Below are 24,975 nucleotides of genomic sequence, written 5' to 3' on the forward strand. Positions count from 1 at the left end.
GGCTGCCTTTGCCAGAACAATCAGCAATAACCACTCAAGGTCATTGTTGCCTAACATAGGCGTTCCAGGGTCCAGCAGGCAGATTACATTATGTCATCACCATTAAATGGGTGTACAGTTGCTACTTGCCTGAGAGTCTTAAAACATGGTGACAGCAAAATTGACAGAGTTCATTAGGAAGCAAAGGATAATATGGCATTGAGCATGCAACATTGATACACAAATGTGTGAGAAATGGAACTATCTTGTTAAATCAAAAATGACTAGTAATTTTTGTTTAGCAAAACTATTTAAAGTCAGAAGCCCCTCAGCAATTTAACATCTTCTGCCACTATATCAAAAAAAAATCATGTGAGGGACCATATTTTTTTGGCATAGGATGTGGCTGCTTAGGACAGTCAAATGGCTTCCTTCTGTGGCATTATTAGTATAAGATAAAGTAGGAAAGAGGGAAGGAGAGGCAATTTTGGGTCAAAACTAATAAACAACAAATTTGAGACCGTACAGTGTGTGCGTAGGGTATAGAAGAAAAAAGTCATGGCATTTATGGACTCATGCATTCACGGTGCTATTCATCTTATCCAGGCCGGATAAGAAAGAGCTATCCAGCCTAATTCCATCTTCCCGAAACTTTCTCCATAGGTCTTCAGATCATGGCTCTTCAAGAATACATCTAAATACTTTTTCAGCTAAGATGAGGATTCTGCTTCTACCCTTTAAGAAAATAAGTTCCAGACACCTACCATCATCTGACTAAAGAAAATTTGTCATCATCTTCCTCTAATCTTTCTTCTATCAATTACTTTAAATCTAACCCCCTGGATTTTTGATCCCTCTGCCAAGAGAAATGCATTTTTCTTGTTTGTCTTAACCCATAAGAATTTTACACAACTTGGGTAGATCTTCCCTCAGCCAAAGAAGACGGTCTCAGCCTTTCCAATCTTTTCTCGTAGTTAAAATTTTCCAGTCTCGGCAGCATCCTTGTATAATTGTTCTGCATACTCATTGTATTAGTCAGGAAGCAACAGGATATCATGAGGTTGTGCCAGCTATATATTTTTACTGAATCAAAGATGGAACCGTCCACATCATCTTTCTCTTTTGCATCTTTGTATCATCAGATTTTGAGCTTGGATTTTGAAAGAAACTTATGATTAAATTTGAAAGCAGGGGTGCTGAGGGAGAAAAGGTTTCCCCAGTCTTCAGGCATTAGAAAAGAATTAAACTAGAAAAGATAGTAATAAACTTGATTTCAGTTTTCAGAAAAGAAAAATTGTGTAGGATACCATGTTAGGAGGAAATATGTTTATAGAATCTTGCAACATATTTCGTGGATATTTCTTTCCACTATGCCTCTGCCAGCTCTTTAGAAAAGGTGTCCAGTTAACCCCACTTCCCTGTTTTTTCTCCATAGCTTTCAATTTTCTCTTTAAGAATTTATCCAGTTTCTTTTTGAAGTGCTATTAAGTACGCTAATATCACCTTGTTGGGCAGTGTAATCCAGATCATAACTCGCTGTTGTGAGGAGAAATTATCATCTCTCCTCTGGTTCTTTGGGCATTTTGGCCAATCACAATTTGTACAGTATTCAGATGGTTTCTATAATTATTTAGTAATCAGAACAATTCATTATTATCATGTCTGGATCCAACACCGGATTGAACACTGACTCTCTTCCAGTAAAGTCGTTGGAGGCACAATCCACCATTAGCTTTGGCGTGCTGCCTAGTACGTGTTGGAAATATGGTTCAAGCCCATGGCCTCTCTTCACTTGCTGCATGAGTTTACTTGAGAAGCTGTTCAGAGAATGACAACTACCATTCCTCAGCTCAGGTCAAGAATTGAACCTGATATCTACTGGCCTTCATAATTTCACACTATTCTCTCCTGGGGTCCAAGAACTGCAGCATATTGGATCAAAATTTTCTGTGTTAGGAAGCAGAAGCTAATGATTGACAGGTGTTTTTGTGACTGGATGGCTTCTACCAGTGGGTTCCACAGGGCTCAGTACTTGGCCTCTTGCTTTTTAACATACATATGATTGATTTTGACCTGAAGGTAGAGGAATGGAAAAGAAGTTGCAAATGATACAAAAATTATCCGTGTGGTTGGCAATGAGGAGGAAAGCTTTGGACTGCAAAAAGATGCAGATGGTTTTCAGTTGGGCAGAAAAGCAACAGTGGAATTTAATCCAGAGAAGTGTGAAGTAATGCATTTGCAGAAATACAAGAAGACAAGGGAATATAAATGGCAGTGAGGTCAAGAGGAACAAGGCAATGTTAGAGTGTGTCTCACAGATCCCTAAAGGTAGCACACAACCACTAAGGTGAAGCTTAAAAGGGCATGCATGATGCCTTCCTTTATTAACTGTAGCATGGAATATAAAATAGAGAGGACAAAACTAGTTAGGCAACAACTTGAGTACTACATAAAGTTCTGGTCACCACATTACAGGAAGGATGACAGCACAAAAGAGGGTATAGAGAAGATATTACAAGGAATGGAGGAGTTTAATTATAGCAAAATATTGGCTAAGCTGAGGTTGGTTTTCCTCAGAACACAGTTGAGAGAAGATTTGATAAAACTATTTAAAATATGAGTCCTAAATAGGGTGCTTGGAGCTTTAGGAGGATGTTGTCAAAACTGGGAAAATTATGTAATATAGGGTTATTTTCTTTGGAACAAAGGAGGCAGAGGGGAAATTAAAATGACATGTATAATATTAATAAACGTATAGAGTAAAATAAGAAGCAGCTCTTTTCCTGAGCAGAGTGGTCTGAAACTAAGGGTCATAGATTGAAAGTCATTAAAAGAAAATTAATAATTTTCACCTCGAGAGTGGTAGGGGTCTGCTAGAGGCAGAAACCCTGATCACATCTAAAATGTTCTTTGTGTATTTGGAAGAGCTGTGACTACAAGGGCCATGGATTAAGTACAGGAAAGTGGGGAATAGCTTTTTTTTTGACATGCATTGACACAATGGACCAAGTGGCCTTTTTCTGTGTCATAAATTTTCCTTGATTAAATTTACTCTTAAATTAAACGTAAAATCAAAGATTAATATGTCCTAGAAATCCACCTTGCTTTGCATGACACAAATGTGTGCATGTGTATATGTTCCAAGCTTGCTTATGCATGAAATACATGTGTTATTTTCTTCTATTCGCCTATCAATACTGGTAACTTTAGATATAGAATACTGATGCAGGACTGTTTCTTTTTCTTTCGTGTTGAACCTCTTTAGCTGCAATTCAGTACAGAGTTTTGAGCAGCAAAACAAATCCCATCGCACTTATTCCATGGACCTTAGCAATTGTACATCTTCTATTAATAATTCCCGATTTGACACAGTATTGGACACATTTCACACAGGATTATGCTGATGATTTTCAATTATGCTTCTGTTACTTAGACTAAGACCCTGGTCGTTTTGGTATGTGTTTTTTTTGCAGTTGTTGCATTTCCCTGTAGAGCAGAAGAGTAATCATAGATCCAATTTCAATTCCAGCACAGATTTTGTTGAAGCTCTGTCTAGCCTTTTTATTTGGAAGAATAGGTAAAGTGTTTGGGCAGTATTTTATGGTTCAATTGCACCTGGGCCAGAACTGGGGAAAAATAATGTTAGATGCCATGTTTGTCACTTATACAGATGTAAGCAAATACAGTGTGTTTGTGTGTCTCAGTGTTGGCATTGTCACTGGGAAGATTCAGATTAAGGTGTACAGTGCAGTACACTGTCCAAATGAAAAAGGATGGGAAAGATTGAGGTGAATGAAATAACCTGGCCACACCAAGTTTCAATTAAAATTCTGAACATTGAATGATGAAGAGAAGAATGAGCGAGGGACATGTGAACTGCACCTCTGTTGATAGGTTAAAGACATCAAAAATAGAAGAATCGGTCCATTCTATAACCCCCATCTTTACTAAGCTTTGCATAGAAAGCTCTTGCTGACCTTAGCAGCTCCTGACAGCTTGCCTTGTTCTAAGTATCTCACGTGACCACATTAATCTGCAGCCTGTAATCACCAGCGGCAGAGCTGCAGAACAAATCACCCCTTTGTCCCACACTGTAGATATTCAGCTCAGGCCCCTACCCTGGCCTTCTCCCTTATTTTTCCTGAGCTTGGTTGCAGTGGAATAAAACAATTTTCAGTTTTGAGTTTGCTTTTGTTTTAAGCAGATTCCAAAAACCTTTCAAATGGTTGTGAGTTTATCCAATACAGAGTTGAACAGGAAGATTTGGGGTTTGATTCCTAATTTTTGCTGAATTACGTAATGTCAGGCCAGTGTGATGATATCAGTGTTACCATAAGCCTGCTCTTCCTCATTTAGGAAGGACAATTCACCAAAGCTTCCTGACCCTGATGGATGTACTGAGGGTCCCACCTGCCAAATTCCCTGATGGAATGTATACTTGATTTGACTTGCTTCCATCACTGAGTAATCAGGTCATATCCATCCTGTGGGCTCACACATATCACATGGCCATTTGGGTGGGATGCCTCCACAAAGAATTGCCCATTGTTTAAAAAGACAAGTTTGCCAAATAAAGTAAACCTGGTCATTGTGGCAAAGGATAAACTAGTGATACCTGACCCATTGTACAAAGTCATTTGAGGTGCTTGGAGTTTGTAAGGAAGACCTCTTGGAGAAAGCAATAATGGTGATATATCTGGAAGGCATCAACAACTTGCATTTATATGGGCTCTTTAAATTAGTAAAACATTGCAAAGAATTTTACTGGAATGTTATCAAATAAAATTTGAATCATAAGACATAATTAGGATAGCTAACCAGAAGCACACAATAAAGGGTGACAGTGGAGAGCAGAAAAGTTTAGGGAGGAAATTCCAGAGGTTAGGGCTTTGGCAGCTGAAGGCGCAGCAACTATTAAAATCAAGGGTGCTTGTGCTAGTGGTGCTGGTTTCATTTTGCGTGTGTCAGTACCATTTCCATCATATTCCCCTCTCATATTTTGCAATTCACAGTGGCCTTGTACGTTCCCGTAAAGGTTGCCGCTTCTTCCCAGTTGACCGCTGTCTGCCGCAGTTCCACGGGCAGCAAACAACAGAAAGCCCCTGAGTGCAACAAACCGGATCGAGAAATCAGTGTTGGTAAAGATTCAAACCTGTGATATTTAGTTCATTTTGAAAATGCTGAATATAAGAGGGCCATGTTTGCATGGTATCACCAAAGTCAGAGGTGCATGATCTAGTGAAGTGCCCACAGTAAGAAAGGGAAAGATACTGAACGTTAGTGTGATCTCCCAAAACAGATTGTGACCTTTCCTGCAAAAGAAACATTTCCAAGATTAAAATATTAATTAACCAGTACCTTACAAATGAATTAAATGAGAGCCTAACATAATGTTTGCACTCTTGCCTCCAAATCTTTAAACATGGTAGGACAAATTTAAAAAGCACCTGAAAGTGCTTAGAAGGTACTTGTTTTCTGGAGGCATAAGAATACAAAAGCAAGGAAATTGTGTTTAAAAAAAAGTTCATAAATTGGTGGTTAGTTCGGGTGTTGGTTTTCAATTGTGGGCACTACACCACAGGAAGTATGTCAAGAGGATGCAGGGGAAATTTAATAAGACGATGCCTTTTGTGGAGAGAATTGAGAAGCTAGGATTGTTTCTCTTAGAGTGGGGAAGGTTCAGAGGAGATTTAATGCAGGAAGGTAAAATCATAAATTGTTTTCTTAATAAGGGAAACTGTTTCCACTCTCGGAAGACTAGGTAACCGGAGGATATAGATTTAAAGTGGTTGACAAAAGATCCAGAGATGAGGGGTGACATTTTACTAGAACAATTAAAAATTAATCCTACTACAAGGACTCCCTGCATTACAGAAATCTGACTTTACGCAAATTCTCCCATAAATTTCTGAAGAATTTTTCAAGACAGTAATAATAAAATGTTTTATGGTATTCATTAAATACTGGATACAGTATTTATTCTAATAGCTTAATTATGGGTAGTGTTATGATGAACATTTGATGAAATGAAGGAATTATAGGGTTAATGCAGAGTGATGTGTAGGTAGCTGTAGAAAATGGACATTTCTAACTCAAGGAAAAATCGTCTCTCAGGCAGTTCTCAGGAACTCCCTCTTCTCTCTTGCTCTACCCTTCTCTTTCTCTTGCTCTCTCATTCTCCCCTTCTCTCTCTTCCTCTTCCCCCCCGTACCTTTCCACTGCTGGTAGCTGCTCTGTGACTGTTGGCAGAGTGTGGGTGTTGGAGCTTAGATTAGAATTGGGCTTTATTGTCAGACCTTGCTCATAAAAGTATAGCATCAGAGGGCTAAGACTATCTGTGATTCTATACTGCTGTGACGTGTATTTTCATAACTTCAGGATAAATGTGGCAAAAATTGAGGATATTGGCAACAGGAATGAAAAACTTCAAAATGCAATCACTTTAATATAGCATGTGGGAGTGCTGCTGTCTCTAATGGAACTATTAAATTAAAATTATAAGAGTGAAGGCTGATTGTATAGCAGAGTAATGGAAAATAAAAATGTGCCAATTGCATCAAGGCAGATTTTTTATCCATCTGTACATCTGAAAATAATTCCAAATGGAGACAGGTGATCAAGAGTGACAGATTTAACTGTTTAAAAAGAAGATGATTAGCAGAGGAGTAATTATTATAATCAACTCGTCTGCAGATTGTGTTGTCTGGTAATCTATTGCAGGCTAGCCACTGACAGCCATAGTTTAAGATATAGGATAATGAGCTTTGGAGGACAGACAGCTGATAGGCTATTTGTAGCCTTGTTGCCTTACAGCAGGGACATCTTAAACTCTGAATGAGCCAATGCCTACACTATTATCCTTTGCAGTAAAATATATTGATGGGGGATGAAATGTTCATGTAATTTGACAAACTTAATGATTTTCATTTTACCAGAAAGCACCTTCAGTCCATTGAACATACACTTTATTTTGATAGTCTGGGCAACTCCACGTTTATTGGGAGCATGGTATGTAGTGGGTGTTATTAGATTTGTAGAGGCCTGTGTTAAAATCCTAGAGAGAATATGAGTTTTAAGTCATTACAGCTATTTAAATTAAGCTTTTAAAAATATTGCATTTTTTGAATTAAGTGTGACCATAAAGCTGGTTTAAAAGAACAAAACTAATGCCTACCATCCCCAACTGGTCTCGTTCAGTTTCTGATCAATGCAGTTGATTCTTAACTGCCCTCTGCAATGGTCTAGCAGACTGTCAGTTGGAAAAAACATTTTTGGTGATTCATAAGTACAGCCCACCATCACCACCAAGAAATTCTGGATAAATAACAAATGCTGAATTTGTCCAAAACACTATTTTCTGAAAACCTGATGTAAGAAATAGCAGCAGGATTAGGCCCTTTGATCTTTTGGTCCAAAGGGAATGTGGAACTTGTCTATTCAAACTCTTCTCATAGAACAATTCCTTATCCCAAAAGATTGGCCTAACAAGCCCTTATTGCACTCCCACAAAGGCACAAATGCCCTATGTCCATACTTTAGCAAGGAGGTCAAAGTTATATATAATAGTCCATGTATGGTCTTACCAAGGTGCTGGTAATTACAGTAAGATTTCTTTGCTCTTGTAGTTAATTTATTTGTAATAAAGACATAACATTTATTCTTTTAATTACTCATTGCATAGGCATGTTAACTTGTGATTCGTGTCAAGGACATTCAGGTAACTCTGCACGTAAAGTTACATTATTTTTTTTTTAAAAATCCATCTTTCCTTTTATCCCTACCAAAGTGGTAATTTCATGTTTCCCCATAATGAAGCAAACTTGCTGGCTGGAATTGCTGACTTTCAGCCATTGATATTTCAATCACATGTGCTGCTGAACACGGAGGTCCAAGATTTACTGAGTGAGAGATGATACCACACATGTTACTGTGCTGTGTTGCTGGACCCCATGTGGAGTTCAGCCACGGAGCCCAGTTTTGCTGTGGAGTCAGCTCTCCAACCCTATGCCAATCAAACCTGTGATAGGATCAGAGAACCTGATGTCAGTGGGGATTCCAGACCTGTGGATTAGAAGATAAAAGTAAGTAATTTGTAAATGATTTCCTTTGAGTTTCTTCTTTCCTCAGAATTGGTGCTAGTGCCCCATAAATGAAAACCGTTGCATCCCACATTACTCTTTCTGTCACTTGTAATCTGTTTGTCAGAACAAAAAATCTAGATTTCGTGTGCTTTTATTCATATTTCTTTCTGGCCTGTGCATTTGCGTTTAATGATTATGTACCTCATCCCATAATTCCTTTACTCATTTATATGCTGTCCTTATTTCTCCATTTAATGAAACAGAATTTCTCAACCTATTGATCACATTAGACTCCTAACTATTAGTGCACTTTGTTCTCAAGTGTTCTTTACCCACCCAGTTGATGAGGACTTGGGGGTTGTGGTCCAGGATTCATATTTTAAGTTCTTTATCTCTCTTCAGTTTGTCTAGTCCGTGGCACAGGCATGTAGGTGCCTTGAAAGTTGATGAATTCATAGTTGCAACTCTGAGAGAAACCTACCAATTCTGTACCTGTGTGTACATCCGGATGAGAAGTATCTGGGGCAGTTAAATGTGGGTGTAAAGTTAAGTTTCAGTAAGTTCTACAATGTGACTGGCCTCGAGTGATATTTTTCCATTTCTGTGGTTTGCTGACATGTGTTCAGCTTTGACACCAATAAAGTTGTATTTAGGCTAACCTGAAGGTAACGTCCATTCTGGAATTAAAAGACAGTTTCCACCCGCTGAGCTACTAGGGTTCCTTTTGTACTCTCTGTCATCTAGTATTGGGAGCTGTTTTCATCAAAAAAAAATGGAGATAACAAAGGGAATGTCTGTGATAGGGTAGAGATTAGGGTTGCCCAAGTACTCCAATGCTTTCAGAACCATCTAATTAATAGATGAGCAAGGGCAGAAGGATACAACAGTTGTTGGAAATTGAGACTAAAGAGAAGTAGTGGAGACCACAGTAGGTGGCCACCACTGTACCAAAAGTTCAAAAGAAGGAGACAATTGGAATGAGAATCTTTGTAGTTGGTTGGATGGATTAATAAGTTAGCTAATAAAGTCTATGAGTCAAACCGCTTGGCTGCCAGAAATTAAGATTTTCAGAATTTATCATCAGCTGGCAATTAAGTCTGTGCTGTTCTCTGTGCTAGTATCTGTTGCCTGCAAAACTGTACCCAGTGAAATTCAGGAAATGAAGTGAAGGAAAATTCTCCACTTTCTAATTTCAAATCCTGCAATACCATCCCCTCCCCCATTTTTGTGATTAGCCTCAGCCCCTTTCTTATTAAGATGCAACTAGAGACTTTGTTGTTGAGCGACGTTATTGTGTGATTGGGTTTAATAAAAGTACTGAATCCAAGTCGGTCTAGGAGTGGAGTAATGAGCTTAAGTCCAGGGCTTATGACAAGCTAGTGGCTCTGTCCTATTCACAGTCTGACATATTTCCTTGCTCCTTATAAAATTGGCCTAAGTGTAGTGCTCTTCACATCTGGGGACTCCTAACCTAAGGGCAGTTATGAAAACTGCATGATAGTCACTTCTAAGTCCAATAAGGAATTCTAGAGAAACTACCCTGCAAATGATGAGAGTGTAAGACACCTTTTCATAAGGAGTAGTTGAAGTGATTAATATAGACACATTCAAAGGGAAGCTGGATAATCATTTAAGGAATAGAAGGACAGGCCAATAGTATTAGATGAACAAGGATCGGGGGGGGGGGGGGGCGCTGCGGGTTTGGAACGTGGAGCAGTTTGGGCCAAGTGACATCTATTTTTGCTTTTCATGGCTAGAATTTGTATTTATAGGTCATCTTAAGTGGTTAAAGTGTTTGTGGTTATAATCCAACTTGTTTTTTTTTACTGACATCCAGCAGTTCAGTAAGATTAGAATTAGACAACATGTCTGGAAATAATGCCCCTGTAACAATTCGCCCTACACTGCTTCCATTTTAAACTGTCGTGGAAGCTTATAGAGTCGGTGCTGGCTCTTTGAAAAAACAGTTATGCTGGGTCTTATGCCATTACCATTTGTACATAACTCTATAATATTCCTTGTTCTCAATGTGCTTCACCAACCTCCTTTAAAAAATATTTATAGACTAGCATCCACTTATACAGTTAGAATGTTCTAGATCTGACAACTCTGAGTGGAAAGCATTTCTCAATTTTTCTCCAGATCTTGAGTTAGTGATCTTACATCCATGTCTTATGATTGGTGATTACTTGCCAGAGGGATTGCTTGTTCTCTATTCTTAAAAAAATCTCTCATCATCTTGGGAAACCTCTATCATGTCACCTCTTAACCTCTCCTCCAAAGTAAACAGTCCTCACCTTTCCAGCCTCTCATGATCATGCCCCTAATTCCCCATAAACCACCCCGTACCCTTGCATATTACTTAATTGTAATGGCCTCTAATTGTATAATCCACTTCATTTCTTTTGAATGCTGTGATTTGGTTGTGTGTGAGTGTGGGGAGGGGGATGGGGTTGCGGGTAAGAGAGCTTTTTATCTTTTTTATATACTTTGAAAGCTTGTCAACCCATGTCAGGATGAAGATGTAAAGATTAGCTTCATTAGAGGTTGATTCTAGACATATAGACAGAGGTACTGAAAAAAATAATAAAAGCTCCGTCTGTTTACAAATTAATCATCAATTATATAACCCGTAGGATTAACTCTACTAAATCATTCACATGGCTAAGTCCTCCGAATCTTTCAAAATGAATTAAAAATAACTTGGCACAGCCTCAATTGTAGAGGGTGATCTAACCTTATTAAATAGGGAAAGATATTAAATGCAGGAAATTTTGGCAATCTGCAATTTTTTTTGCCAGAAAAAAGTCACCTGATAGTCCAGCCAAGGTAACCCACACAAAAAAAAATATTGCAGCTAACATCTATGCTGAACCTTTCACAATCTCCCGACCTGCAAAAGCACCGTACAGCCAATGAAAGGTTTGAGGAACCAAAACATGGGTGAGGTTTATGACTCGTTCATTATTAGCTCCGTGTGAAAATTGGGTGCTGTCAGACAATGAGGCGTGAAGGGTCACGCTAATGCAATGTGAGAGCATTGAGGAATGTGCATAAATGTCTAAAATTCCCATACATTGTTTACATCAAGATATTCTGCCTGAAGGCTGCCTGTGTAAATATCAGAAATAGGACACTGCTTTGATGCCATTACTGAATATTCTGATGACGCTCACTGTCCAGCAAGTAGTGAAGCCATTTGGATAAGAGGATTCTTGTCAGTTGATTGGTGCCAAACATGTATGTTACTCAGTAGTGCAACTCGCACACATTTACCTTACTCCCGAAGGCTTCAACGGTTTGTTGGCATTCAGATGATCACCCCTCTGCCCTCATCAGCTGCTTGTTCTTCACGACTGAGCTATCATTGTGGGTAACAGCTGGCTGCCTAACCTTTGAGTTAGCTCAGCTGAATCCAATACTATCCTTGTTCAGGGTTCCAACTGGATTGTGATCAGAGGCGGGGTATTTTTTTTCCTCCATTCCTGAATCAAAGAACAGAGGCACAATTACACTACAACTTTGCTCAGCTTAGAGTTGACCATGCAGTAAATCAAGATCTTTAGAGCAAACTCTTCTCAACTATACTATTCTTGCACTGGGGGAATATTTCCTCTGTTCATCATTGGTAGCTAAAGTGTGAATAATTATTACAAAAAGGCAACAAATGAAATCTTTGCATGTTTGAGTACAGCAAATCCCATCTATGTCCATGAAAAAGTGCATGAGCCATGACCAAATTGAGTGGGAATTTGCTTTAGTTTAATGTTTTTAATATTTAAGTTTACTTTTATATTTTAAACTTTTTTAATAATTTTCTTTAGTTATTTAGTTCAATATTGATACTTTTGAATGTCTCTGAATGTTAGAGAACTTTAGAAACTGTTAAAATCCATGGCAAACTTTATAGCTCGTAAGGCCCAGTCCCAGCTTACCTGGTTATTGAAGGATGTTGGGGGTGTTTTGGTGCAGACCGTCTTCACTGTGCCACTGGTTTGGGATTTGGAGAATCAGTGAGAGAGGCCCTTTGCATCCAGCCCAAGTAAGTATGAGTATGGGTTACATTGGGTGGCTCATCCAGGCTTGAGGGACAAAAGTTGCTTGATCGGGGTCAATTACATTCCTTCTACCTGCTCATTGATAATGGGGGAGCAGGTTCCCAGAAAACATCAAAGAAGATCACTTTGGTTAATTCCATCAGAAAATAATTGGGCAGCATCTATATAGCACACAAATTAGACATTTTTCAGCGTGCTTTACAGAAGAGAAATGGGCATTACACAAAATTGGAGTAATTAGAGATAACTAAAGGCAGAAAGCGGGCTTACAGGATATAGGGTGAATGTTCCAGAATATAGAACCTATTTGGCTGAATAGGAGAGGATGAACAAGGAACTAGACCCAGAAAGCAGAGGACTAAAGCTTGAGGAAGATTCTACACTGAAGTTGCAGTACGGTCATGTACAAACTATCTGCTTAGGAATGATGATTGAGGTGTGGATTGCTATATTTGAATATACCACATGATAGTTTCTTGTCTGATGGGGGTTTGAATGGGAATGTTTGTGAAATGTATTTTTACACTGGGATAAGGAACTAATCCAGAATGTTACCCGATTACCTTGGAAATCAGGAAGTACTCTTACAGAACTTCTTCCATGATGAAGCCCTGCATTGTGTGGGGTAGCATAAAAGTGTGTGTGTGTGTGTCTCTGTGTGTCTTTTTTCTGTCTGCTTTTCCTTGTACTCCTGTAGCTGGAGAGTTGTACCCTTGACTCTTCAGAGTTCCAAACAACATTTCTTGATCCCCATCTCTAAAATGAGAAAGAAATGGTTTGATTTTCCAAAGAAAAGCAAGGATAAATTGAGAGGAGCTGATATTTCTGGTAGCATGCAGGCCATAATTGGAGTTGACAACCTGTTGGAAATACCCACAAATTGGGTTGCTTTATTAGAGGGAAATGCTAGTGATGTTGCAGTAAGGAATGTGTGTCTGTATTTTTAACTTGCTCTTTTCCTTTCCTTTATTTTCAGGCCTGGTGCAAATCCCAGTGAGCATGTACCAGACCGTTGTGACCAGCTTGGCCCAAGGTAACAGGCCCGTGCAGGTTGCAATGGCCCCTGTCACCACTCGAATGACAGAAATTCAGTCATCTGGAGTAACAGTGGAAGGACAAGCGGTGGAGGTGGTGACACTGGAACAGTGAGGACATACCAGTGACAAAGCAACTTTACTTCAGAAGTCCAGCTTTGGAGTCCTGCAATCAGGTGTCTTGTGCGTTAACAGGTGGCCATGAAAGTAAAAGTAGGCCATACCCCTTGTGGCTTTAGTGTTTGAGAGAGAAAGATAACGGAAGGACCTCTTGTCTCTTATATTACCTTCAAAGAGATTTCAAGCTCTTGTATTTACTGTTTTATATTGGGTGGGTGGGTCAGGAGAAGGAAAAAGAAAATCAAACCTATTTGTATACGTTTCTCTGTATTTATGCACAAAGTGTTTGTGTCTTTGACTGAAGATGGCGGAGTGGTCTTGTTTATTAGTGATCTCGATTCGGAACTTTCTAATTGTGGTTCCAGAGGTTTGGATTGACATGGGTGGGTGGGGCTAGGGGCAGATCTCTGCATTTTCCATCTCAATAAAAGTTGGCACAGAACCAGAACATCGATCCTTTTAAATGCCAATCTCTGGTTGGTGTACAGATTTTTACTTTATTGCTATTTCACTTGTTTTAAATATTCAAGTTAATGCAGTAAGTTTTATATCCCTGGTCTCCACTGTGTTCAACTTTACAGCGTGGGAGGGGATTAATCACCTGAGTTCTCTCTTCCAATCACTGCCCAGTAACCCCTGTTTGAATGTTTATGTGTATATACATATGTGTGTCTATTGTACATATATACATGTGCTACCACATGCAGGCTGCTCAGGCTCTGGGGTCCCCCCACTATCACCTTCAGTCTTTGGGCCCAGAATGGCCACTTCTGTGAGATACCAGATGGTTGAAAACACCAACCAGAGCCTTTGGGAAAAGAGAAAGGTTAAAAGCTGGTTGGAATTTAAGGGGAATGTGAAGATAAGCAGGACCCACACAAAGGGACAAAGCAAACTAGATCAGCAAACTATCAAGTGCACCAGGAATTATTTTTAATAGTTTTAATTTTACGTAAATTTTATTTATTTCTTGTCAATTCCAATGGATATAAAACCCAAGTTCCAGCGAGCTCTTTACCGACAAAGGAAAGCTGCTGCAGTAAATATTGAGCACAAAGGTACCACTTTGTGGGCTTTGGACATTGCCAAGGACTTGGGCTTCAGGCACAGGAGAGAGGGACATATGCGCTGTGACTGTCTCAAGACTCCAGTCTACTTACTCCCACTGTTAGACCAAGTCCATGTAATGAACGGTCACAAAATAATTGTTTGGAATTGGATTAAAACCACTAAATGAATAAGAATAGGGATACAACTACAATTTGCATTTATATAGTGTCTTTGACATAGTAAAATATCCCAAGGAAGGGAGAGTAGGCAGTTTATCTATAATGAAGGTTTGTGGACCTGTCTGAGCAGAATGCTTGCTTCTTGTACCCCTATTTTGGAAAATGGGGCTGGATTCCATATGATTCAATATGCAGAACAAAATTGTCCTATCCTGTAGTTAGCCCACATATCCATGTGAATTAATATAAAACATATTTTAGGTTTCCATTGATGCACATTAGTCAAACTGCATGAATGGTAAGCTATTCAAGGTCCCAGTATTGTGGTCTGCACCTTGTTCCTGGTGTTTTTCTGAAAGACTTTTAGTTGTGGAATTTATTTTCTTAGTGAGTAGACAGACTCAAATAAATAAAATTAGAAGTGGAGCTAAGAGTAAAATTCAGACTTCATTTGGCATTGTTCACGAGACCTCGTCAAATGAGGGACAATGGATTATATGAGTGACTGGGGCAAGTGAAAACAAAGATATGATGATCTTGTTGCACGTTGTAGATTCTATCGTCCATACCTGGTGATGCATGAGAGGTATTGTGGCACAGTGATTAATTCTCCTTGGTAGTTATGGGAAAGTGAAGAGAGCTTAATAAAGTCAAACTACTGTGGGGCTGGATGTTATTTAAGCTGCTTTGGTATTCCTTGTCATTGACCTTGGTCTTCAAATCAGACCAGGAAACTGCACTGCAATGTTGTCACTGGCGTTACTTAATGCTTGTCCCTGTGTTCTATCAGGAAAAAAAATTGCACTTAAGCCGAAGTGCCAATTTGCTTTATGTGCACTACATTATTTCATCAGTCCTTGTAGCAATGATAGAAGTGTGCCACATAGTGCTTCACCTTAGTGTTAAGAACGCCTCTCCAGTCCTGAATTTGGAAGGATAGATAATCTGCAGTGAAATAGCTAGATTTTGGGTGTGGGACATGTGGAGGTTTCCCACAATCATCATCACACTTTATTAAAATTGTACTTGATTTCCCATCTCCTTCATGATGATACTGTTCAAACCCTTGTAACTCGTGTACACAACTGAGGCATGGGTCAGATAGAAATTCCAATTTGTCCAACTTGAAAAAAATCAGTGATAATATGTGATGAAGCACCAATGATGCATGCTTCCACTGGTTGAATCATTATGGCACAAAACTATACCATTGGGCACATTGAGGCCATGTCAATACGAGTTAAATTCCACATAGAAGCTTGTTGACTTTGCGTTGTTGATAGTGGGTGGGATGATTAGGAGAAAGAGCTTTGGGAGTAAGTTGGTCTCCACACAGAATGTATTCCAGTAACAGTGAAAATTAATCCTATCCAGCAAGCTGGAATGGATTGAAAATTACTCCTACAGATTTTTGGAAATGGAAGAAATGTTAATTTCTACTTGTTCCTTCATATTTTGCCTAATTAGTGAAGTGGACCAATGGATACGGCAGAAGGTGGCCACAATGGTCAGGTGACACATTGCAAAGATTGAATCTTCATATAGATACAAATACTGTATATATAATAAAGAAAAATTCTTTTAATTGCTGAAAGTGGCTGCAGGTCGTAGAAGTACTGTGGTTTGTTCGCTACCATATTTATTCCCCTTGGATACTCTGAAAATGTATTTGAATGAAGTAATTTGCATTTGATTTTGTTTACTATGTTGCTTTCTTTTTGTTTGGGAAATGTGATTTGCCAACTAAACACCGCCAGCTTTTTTTTGAGCTTGGCAAGCTCATGGTGTGTAATAAAGATGTGAATAATCCTGGTAAGATGGAGGCTGCTGGCCTTTGCCTCTTTTATTGCAGTCACACAATGTTCTTTGCAGTAGTGGTATTGGCTAAGAAATGTACAGCAAAACAGACACCCAGTCCTTGTTGAGAACTGGCTGATCTATTAAGCCAGGGCAGATAACTTCATTGGGAATCAGACAACGTAGCCAATGTTCAGCACATTAACTCAAACCCTGAAAGTGCTGTACTTGTGCTCTCCTCAAGCTGACTGTCTCTCTTCTCTGTTCCTGTATCTTCTATACTTCCCTTCTGCATGTTACCCCCTCTTCCCATTCCATTTGTAAATCTCCATTTCCATCTTCCATTTTTTTCCTTCCCAAATGGTCTCATCTCCATTTTATCATTTCTTCTTACAACTGTACCTTATCCAATGCTGCTCTCCTCTCCATCTCTTCTTCTATCATTGTTTAAACTCAATTTATCTGAGTAGGAGATGTGTAGATTTTAAACTTTGCTCAGCTTGCATTGAATTATTTAATGGGACTTAGCACCACTATGTGCCCTCATTTATTTGGTCAATGCACCAACCAGGATAAAACCAGGTTTTATTTCCTCATCAGTGTGAACTTTGGCCTCATTCTTCTATATACTGTATTCCTCTGCCTGGAATTGTCTCCCCATTCTCCCTATATTAAACTGTCTTTAAAGAGTGGTCTTTTGTGAATTAATATTGGTCAGACTCAACACCATTGTCTGTGGGCTTTGCCCCATGGTTTATAACTTTCTGAATTTGGCACTTCAGTGTTTGTGTGAAGCATCACCAGTGCAAGAATTGAAATGTAATTCAGGTGTTCTTTTTCAATCAGGACTAGAAAAAGAAAGACTTGCATTTCTATAGCACTTCAATAATCCAATGAAATTCTGCCTTCCCAGCAGGCAATGGCTTTGCTCTGTACCTCATCCATGATGCATCTTAAAATGAGGTTGGTCAAATGTAAATGCTGCATTATAAACAGTACTATTGTGCCTTCTGCAGTGCTGTCATTCCTCACTTCTGCTCAGAAGTACCTCTGAGATAAAATAGACTACTGAAGCTTGAACTCTGGGTGGTTTTTATAACAAATTCACCCAACAAAAAGTGGAAAGAGTTTATTCACTATTAAAACTGAAGCATTCTCTATCAACCAAAGTGGCATGGAATCAATCAAGGATAGCTCTATTGTGTGATGGTTGGAGTCCCTCTCGCATCCAGACTAATACAAGACTAGAGCCAGAAACACTTGGAGTCGATCTTCAGGATTTCAAATTGAGAACAAAAGGTTTACACTGCAATAATTGGAGAAAATGATTCCCATTCTAATCTCCTGGACTGTTTCATTCACCTAAGAAATTTCCAAGACCATTTTTTTCCCATATTGGCCTTAAGGTCTTCATTCTTTTTGAGTTTCCTAAGAGAATACATAACAGTACAGCACAGGAACAGGCCCTTTGGCCCACAATGTTGTGCCAAACCATTTACATTAGTAATAAAATGCCTAACTAAACTAATCCCTTCTGCCTACACAATGTCCGTATTCTACCATTTCCCTCACATTCATGTGCCCATCTAAGAGCTTCTTGAATGCCCCATAGAAAACTACAGCACAGAAAACAGGCCATTTGGCCCTTCTAGTCTGTGCCGAAACATTATTCTGCTAGTCCCATTTACCTGCCCCCAGCTCATACCCCTCCAGACCTCTCTCGTACATGTATCTATCCAATTTACTCTTAAAAGTTAAGAGCGAGCCCACATTTACCGCATCAGATGGCAGCCCATTCCACACTCCCACCATTCTTTGAGTGAAGGAGTTCCCTCTAATGTTCCCCCTAAACCTTTCCCCTTTCACCCTAAAGCCATGCCATGTCCTCTCGTACTTATCTCTCCTAATCTAGGTGGAAAGAGACTACTTGCATTAACTCCATCTATGCCCCTCATCATTTTGTAAACCTCTATCATGTCTCCCCTCATTCTTCTCCGCTCCAAGGAATAAAGTCCTAACTTGCTCAATCTTTCCCTGTAACTCAACTCCTGAAGACCCAGCAACATTCTAGTAAATCTCCTCTGCACTCTTTCAATCTTACTGACATCCTTCTTGTAGTTCAGTGACCAGAACTGCACACAATATTCCAAATTTGGTCTCACCAATGACTTATACAACCTCACCAAAACATTCCAACTCCTATGCTCAATACTTTGATTTATAAATGCCTGGATGCCAAAAGCCTTTTTTACAACCCTGTCTACCTGTGACTCTACTTTCAGGGAATTATGTATCTGAACTCCCAGATCCCTTTGTTCCTCCGCACTCCTCAGTGCCCTACCATTTACTGTGTATGTCCTCCCTTGACTTGTCCTTCCAAAATGCAACACCTCACACTTGTCTGCATTAAGTTCCATCTGCCATTTTCTGGACCATTTTTCCATTTGGTCCAGATCCCTCTGCAAGCTTTGAAAGCCTTCCTCGCCGTCCACTACACCTCCAATCTTAGTGTCATCCGCAAATTTACTAATCTAATTTACCACATTATCGTCTAGATCATTGATATATACAACAAACAACAATGGCCCCAACACAGATCCCTGAGGCACACCACTAGTCACAGGCCTCCAATCTGAGAAACAACCATCCACAACCACTCTCTGTCTTCTCCCACTCAGCCAATTTCGAATCCAGTTTACAACCTTTCCATGGATACCCATTGACTGAACCTTCTGAACTAATTTCCCATGTGGGACCTTGTCAAAGGCCTTACTAAAGTCCATGTAGACAACATCCACAGCCTTACCTTCATCTACTTTGTTAGTGACCTCCTCAAAAAACTCCACAAGATTCGTTAAACATGATCTACCATGCACAAAGCCATGCTGACTATCCTTAATCAACCCTTGGCTGTCCAAATACTTATATGTCCTATCTCTCAGAACACCTTCCAATAATTTACCCACTACTAATGTCAGGCTCACTGGCCTGTAATTACCTGGTTTACCCTTCGAGCCTTTCTTAAACAATGGAACAACATGAGCCCCTATTGTATTTGCCTCCACCACCACCCCACACAGCGCATTCCAGGTACCCACCACTATCTGTGTATAAAAACTTGCCCCGCACATCTCCTTTGAACTTAACCCCTATCACCTTAAATGCATGCCCTCTGGTATTAGACCATTTCAACCCTGGGGAAAAGATACTGGCTGGCTATCTATGCCTCTCATAGTCTTATAAACCTCTATCAGATCTCCCCTCAGCCTCTGCCGCTCCAGAGAGAGCAACCCAAGTTTGTCCAACCTATCCTCCCAGCACATGCCCTCTAATCCAGGCAGCATCTTGGTAAACCTCTTCTGCACCCTCTCCAAAGCCTCGACATCCTTCCTATAATGGGGTGACCAGAACTGAATGCAATACTCCAGATGCAGCCTAACTAAAGTTTTATAAAGCTTCAGCATAACTTCCTGACTCTTGAACTCAATGCCTCATCTAATGAAGGAAAGCATACCATATGCCTTCTTTACCGCCCTATCAATCTGTGTAGCCACTTTCAGAGATTGCAGGATTGCCCAGCAAAGAAGAAGGTGGGCAGTGAATGATTGATGGTGAGTATGCAATGTGCAGGTGTTTTTCTTTCATTTGCATTTCTTTGTTCAAGTCCTATTTACTTGATTTCTGTATTCAACACATTTAAACTTTGCTGAACCATGAAATTTAAAAATCTTGAATCATTCCTCAGTTCTTGTACATTTTACATAAAATCGGTCTTCTATTTTGTAACGGTACTGTCTGCTCAATTCATTTCTGACTATATGCTGCATTTGAGTTCCTATGAGAGTTGAAAATTTGGAATTTTATTTTTAATAATTTAAATTGCCAGGAACAATCAGTTTATTAAAAGCTTCTAATCTATAAATAGATCTTTCCATGGCTTATGTTGACTGTTCACAATTTATTTTGAGTTGTATTTGCCTTTCCAAAGCTTTCAAGCTGACCACAATTTGTATTGAAATATTTAGAAAGCTATTTTATACCATGTAACATTTAAAACTCAATTATCTGTATGCCTATCCGCAAAAATAGACCCTTTCCTGGAATCAGACTTTCTTTGCCCAAGGGGCCATCCTTTAGATTGTACCTTTGAAATGAGAAAAAATATAAATACTTCATTTATCTGGTGCTTCATTACCTCAGGATGTCCAAAAGTGCTTTACACCCAACAAAATAGCTTTTGAACTTCAGTCACTTGTAATGTAGACTTAGTGGCCTATTTAGGGATAGCAAGCTCCCTAAGCAACAAAATGATGACAGGATTGATTGTTTTGAATGAAGTAATGTTGGTTGATTAATAAACATTGGCCTTGACTCTGTGGGTAAACTCACCTGCACTTTAATTTAGTGTCAATTTAAGGGCAGATTTGTTCCTTGGGTCGGCCAGCTTTGCAGGTCTGAAAAGTGGTTCTGCTGCCATTAATGGTGCACATAAAAGAAAGCCACTTGACCAATCAAGTCTGTACCGGCCCTCAGAGGAAACCCATTCCCCCACTTATTTCCCTGTAACTTACCCTCTGTCATGTGCTCATCAGCTCGACCCTGGCCATTGAAGTCATTGAAAGAAAAAGCTTGTAACTTTTTTTTAGTTATACAAGCTATTGTGATATTGAGGATGGGGTCAGGTGTCATGGGAATGTAATTTGGATTAAAGGAAGCTAGAGGTGTGATGACCCTCCAGGAATATGTTTTACCTAAGTAGCCAAACTAATTAAGGCAAAGACCAATTTGGCTCCACTGTTATGGTCAATAGTGAGAGGAAATGTTGATCTAAAGCTGAAACATCAGTTTCTGGCCCACACCCTTCAGTCCCACTGATAAGAGTCACACTTTAAGCTCAGGTCTGCAGTTTCAGATGAAAGGTGAAGCTGTGTATGCCTCTGGTGCATCTGTGCATAAGTCAGGCAGTTGGCCTGTTTTGTGTAAACAGCCCCACCATTTAAACAGCTGTCTCAACTTTTGTTATGTGTTTATATAAAACAACCAACGTCTAATTCGGCCTTTCATCCATGGATTTGAGCTTCCTACACTTTTAAAGGGGTGTTGTCCTCTCCTGCATCATGAGCCCCACCCTCATTTGGGCTTCTTGGCTGAAAGTAGTTGTATGAACTGAATGGGCCCATGGTGTCTAATACCTGAAGTCAATGGAGAGAAATGGTATATTGAACCACCACTGTTACTGTCTTTTTTAATTCTTTAAACATACCACCTCTTCATGGAATATGTGGGGATAGTCTTTATTTCAGTCCTACTCAGGCTGCTTCTCTCATCTTTCTCCAGTGTATTGATGACTGCTTCGGTGCTTTGTCCTGCTCTTGTACCAAACTCAAAAGTTTCATCACCAAGCTGCCAACTTCCATGTTGCTTTCACTTTCCTGTGTGGAATCTCTGACTCCCCCCTCCTCATTCTCAACTTCTTTATCTCCATCTCAGGGTATAGTGACCGATATCCACTCCAAGCCCACAGACTCCCATGTTTCCATAAGGACTCTATTCCACCCCCCATTCCTCCAGCCGTACCACAGCTGTTCTGGCAATGATACCTCCCAGTACAGTGCTCCTGAGATGCCAATGTTTTCTTAAACTATGATTCCCCTTCACTGTAGTTAGGAGGGCTCTCAACCACATCTGTTCCACATTCCACACTTCAGCTGTCACCCATCCTTCCCCCACCCACAGCAAAGATAGAGTTCCCCTTAGCCCCATTGTCCACCCCACCAGCCTCCACGTTGATGTGATGTTACTCCCAGGTAGAAAACATAGTGCTTTGAGCAGACCTGATTGATAGCACATTCATTTCTTGGAGATTGAGACAATGACTGGAGTGTGGTGTTGAGGGGAAAGGGTGGGTGGACATTCGGTGAGATCTCATTGAATACCTCCCATCCAGTCATGACAACTTTAGGAAGAGGCTGTCAGCAGCTCAGGTCTTCCTCAGCCTGGATACATGCAGTCCCAGCAGGAAACTGACACGTGCTCAGGTTAGCAAAGCAAGTACAAAGGCCAAACTGTTCCATTTTCCCCAGCTTGCAGACAAAGTTCAGTGGTTGGAAATGCAAGTCCCTCCATAATTAACTGGAAATAAACATAAAGTCTCAGCATTCAAGAAGGTGTAGGATTCATGCAATCTTTCCTGTTTTCTTCACTCAATAACAACAGCTGATGTTTAACATTTTTTTCCACAGCAAGTGGTTAGAGTCTGGAATGCAGTGCCTTGGCATGGTTAGTGGAGGCAGATTCAATCATAGCATTTGAAGAAGAACTGGATAAGTATTTGAAGGCCAAAATTTTGTCGATCTCTGGGGAAGAGAGCAGATGAGTGGGTCTGGCTGGATTGCTCACACATAAAGCTGATATGGACATGATGGGTTGAATGTTCTCCATCTCTGCCGTAACCTTTCTGTGAGTTTGTGAATCTTTGATTCACTTAGCACCTCAAATGTATTAAAATGCTCTGAGGCACTTCACAGGAGCACAAATCAGACAAACCTTGACCTTGAACCAAAATAGGAAACTTTAGGGCAGGTAACCACAAGTTTGGTGAAAGATGTACATTTTAAGGAGAGAAATAGATAAAAAAAAGTTTAGACAGGAAATTCCAGAGCTTAGAGTCTTGGCAGCAGAAGGAATGTAGGGATGTCCAAGTGACCAGATTTGGAGGAATGCACTAGTGATAGCAATGCACTGTTCTCAACTCAGCTCATTTCTAGTGTTACCGTTCACACGTAGAACACATGAGTAGAAGAGAATAAATGCAGATTAGGTAAGGATGATGCCAAGCTTGGTTTTCTTTAAGTCTCTGCAGTGTAAAAGGAGAAGATTACGGGAATGGGACAGCTTTGAGCTCCTGCAGAGGATTCTAACAAATCAACCACATGGGTGCAGAACTGGAGTTGTGCAGACAAGATGAAGATGGCAAGTTTCCATTCCTAAAATACATTAATTAATCAGTTGAGTTTACATGATTTGTCCTTGTTTTTTTTTATCAGTTTACACTCTCTGGTTTAGCACCTCTCTGAGTCAGTAAAATTCTGTTATTCTCAATATTTTAGGGATCTGGATTGAATCTCCTTCAACCATCTTATTCTTCAATTGACACCAGATTGACTCTATGAGTCCTTTCCATTTAGCTGGAGCGAGACCCAGTACCACCTGTCCTGCTGCAATATACAAGCTGTCAACTGTACTGAGCCTTTGTCTGAAAAGCAAGTTGATAGTGAGCCCATAACGACAGTCCTGAATAAAGCAAGCACAAAAGCTATAATTTAGTTTAATCTCAGGGTTTTAAAATCCACATTCAGAACTTCACTCTGATGGTTTATGATATCATTACTGTAAAATAACAACTTTGTTGTTCATGTCTTTCCCTTTATAATTGGACCTTGCTTCCTCTTTTTCTTTCTCTGTGTTTCTACTGTCAGTAATGATTCTTTTGACGCTGTTTATTTAATCACCCCTCTGATTTTTTTCCTATGGACTCCACTAACAAACACAACAAATTGCAATAATATAATGCAAAATGAAACTGCTGGAGGAACTCAGCAGGTCAGACAGCATCTGTGGAGGGAAATCGATAGTCAGCATTTCAGGTCAAGGTTCTTCATTCAGTCCAGATGAAGTGACAACTGTCCATTTCCCTCCACTAGTGCTGCCTGACCTGCTGAGTTCCTCTAGCAGTTTTATTTTTGCTCTGGCCTCCAGCATCTGCAGTTTTGTGTTTGCATAAATATAATGTCCATAATATGTTAAAGAATCCACAAGAGCAAGGTTGCTCCTTTTAGGGATTTCTCTTTTAAGAGCCAAGTAAAGAACATAAGAAACAGAACCTACATGAGGCCATCTATCCCTTCATGCCTGCTCAACTATTGACCAAGATCATGGCTGATCTTCAACCCAGCACTATTTTCCATTTATTGATTCCCTTTGTGCCCAGAAATTTATCGATCTGTGTTATGTGTGAGCACATGAATGAGCTTCCACAGCTGAAATTCTAAAGGTTGACGACAGTCTGAGTGATGATGTTTCACCCCATCTCAGTCCTAAATGGTCTATCCTTATTTTGAAACTGTGACCCTGGCCCTAGACTCCTATTGGGGGAATCACGCTCCAAGCATCTAGCCAGTCAATCCCTTTGAGTATTTTGTAAGTTTCAATGAGATCTCCTTTCATTCTTTGAAACTCTAAAGATTACAGTCTACTCAACCTCTCCTCGTATGCCAAACCCACCATCCTTAGGACCAGCCTAGTAAGTCTTTGCTGCACTTCCTCTATGGTAAGTACATCCTTTCTTGATAAGGAGATCAAAACTGCATACAATACTCCAGATGTGGTCTCACCAAGACCCTATACAATTGTGTTAAGACTTCCTTATTCCTGCAATCAAACCCTCTCATAATAAAGCTTAGCATATCATTCACCCTCCTAATCGTTTACCACACCCACATGTTGGCCTTCAGTGACTTGTATACAAGCACACCTAGGTCCCTTTGAACATCAACACCACTTATCTCTCACCACTTAAACATTTTAACGACACTCTGCTTAGATATCCTTGTGACTGAATCTTTGAGGATTCAGTTAATGGGCTCCCAATGCACATTAAATCAAATGATCCGTACCT

General features: G+C 39.8%; 1 protein-coding gene across 9 annotated transcripts in view; it reads left to right on the forward strand.

Annotated features, from left to right (window-relative positions):
- The window catches only part of nrf1 (nuclear respiratory factor 1), a 69,696-nt gene extending 52,727 nt beyond the window's left edge, over positions 1 to 16,969 (forward strand). For 4 of the 9 annotated variants that reach the window (XM_052033721.1, XM_052033725.1, XM_052033722.1 and 1 more), the window contains 3 exons: positions 4,992 to 5,117; positions 7,661 to 7,696; positions 13,095 to 13,646. In XM_052033721.1, the coding sequence (XP_051889681.1) occupies positions 4,992 to 5,117; positions 7,661 to 7,696; positions 13,095 to 13,267 (335 nt within the window). In that variant the 3' untranslated portion in view covers positions 13,268 to 13,646. Of the gene's footprint in view, positions 1 to 4,991; positions 5,118 to 7,660; positions 7,697 to 13,094 lie in introns of all 9 variants that reach the window. The other 5 variants (XM_052033729.1, XM_052033728.1, XM_052033723.1 and 2 more) reach the window with 4 other exon arrangements.
- The last annotated feature ends 8,006 nt before the right edge of the window (positions 16,970 to 24,975 follow it).

Source organism: Pristis pectinata, chromosome 19, assembly GCF_009764475.1.
Source record: "Pristis pectinata isolate sPriPec2 chromosome 19, sPriPec2.1.pri, whole genome shotgun sequence".
Taxonomy (NCBI): domain Eukaryota; kingdom Metazoa; phylum Chordata; class Chondrichthyes; order Rhinopristiformes; family Pristidae; genus Pristis; species Pristis pectinata.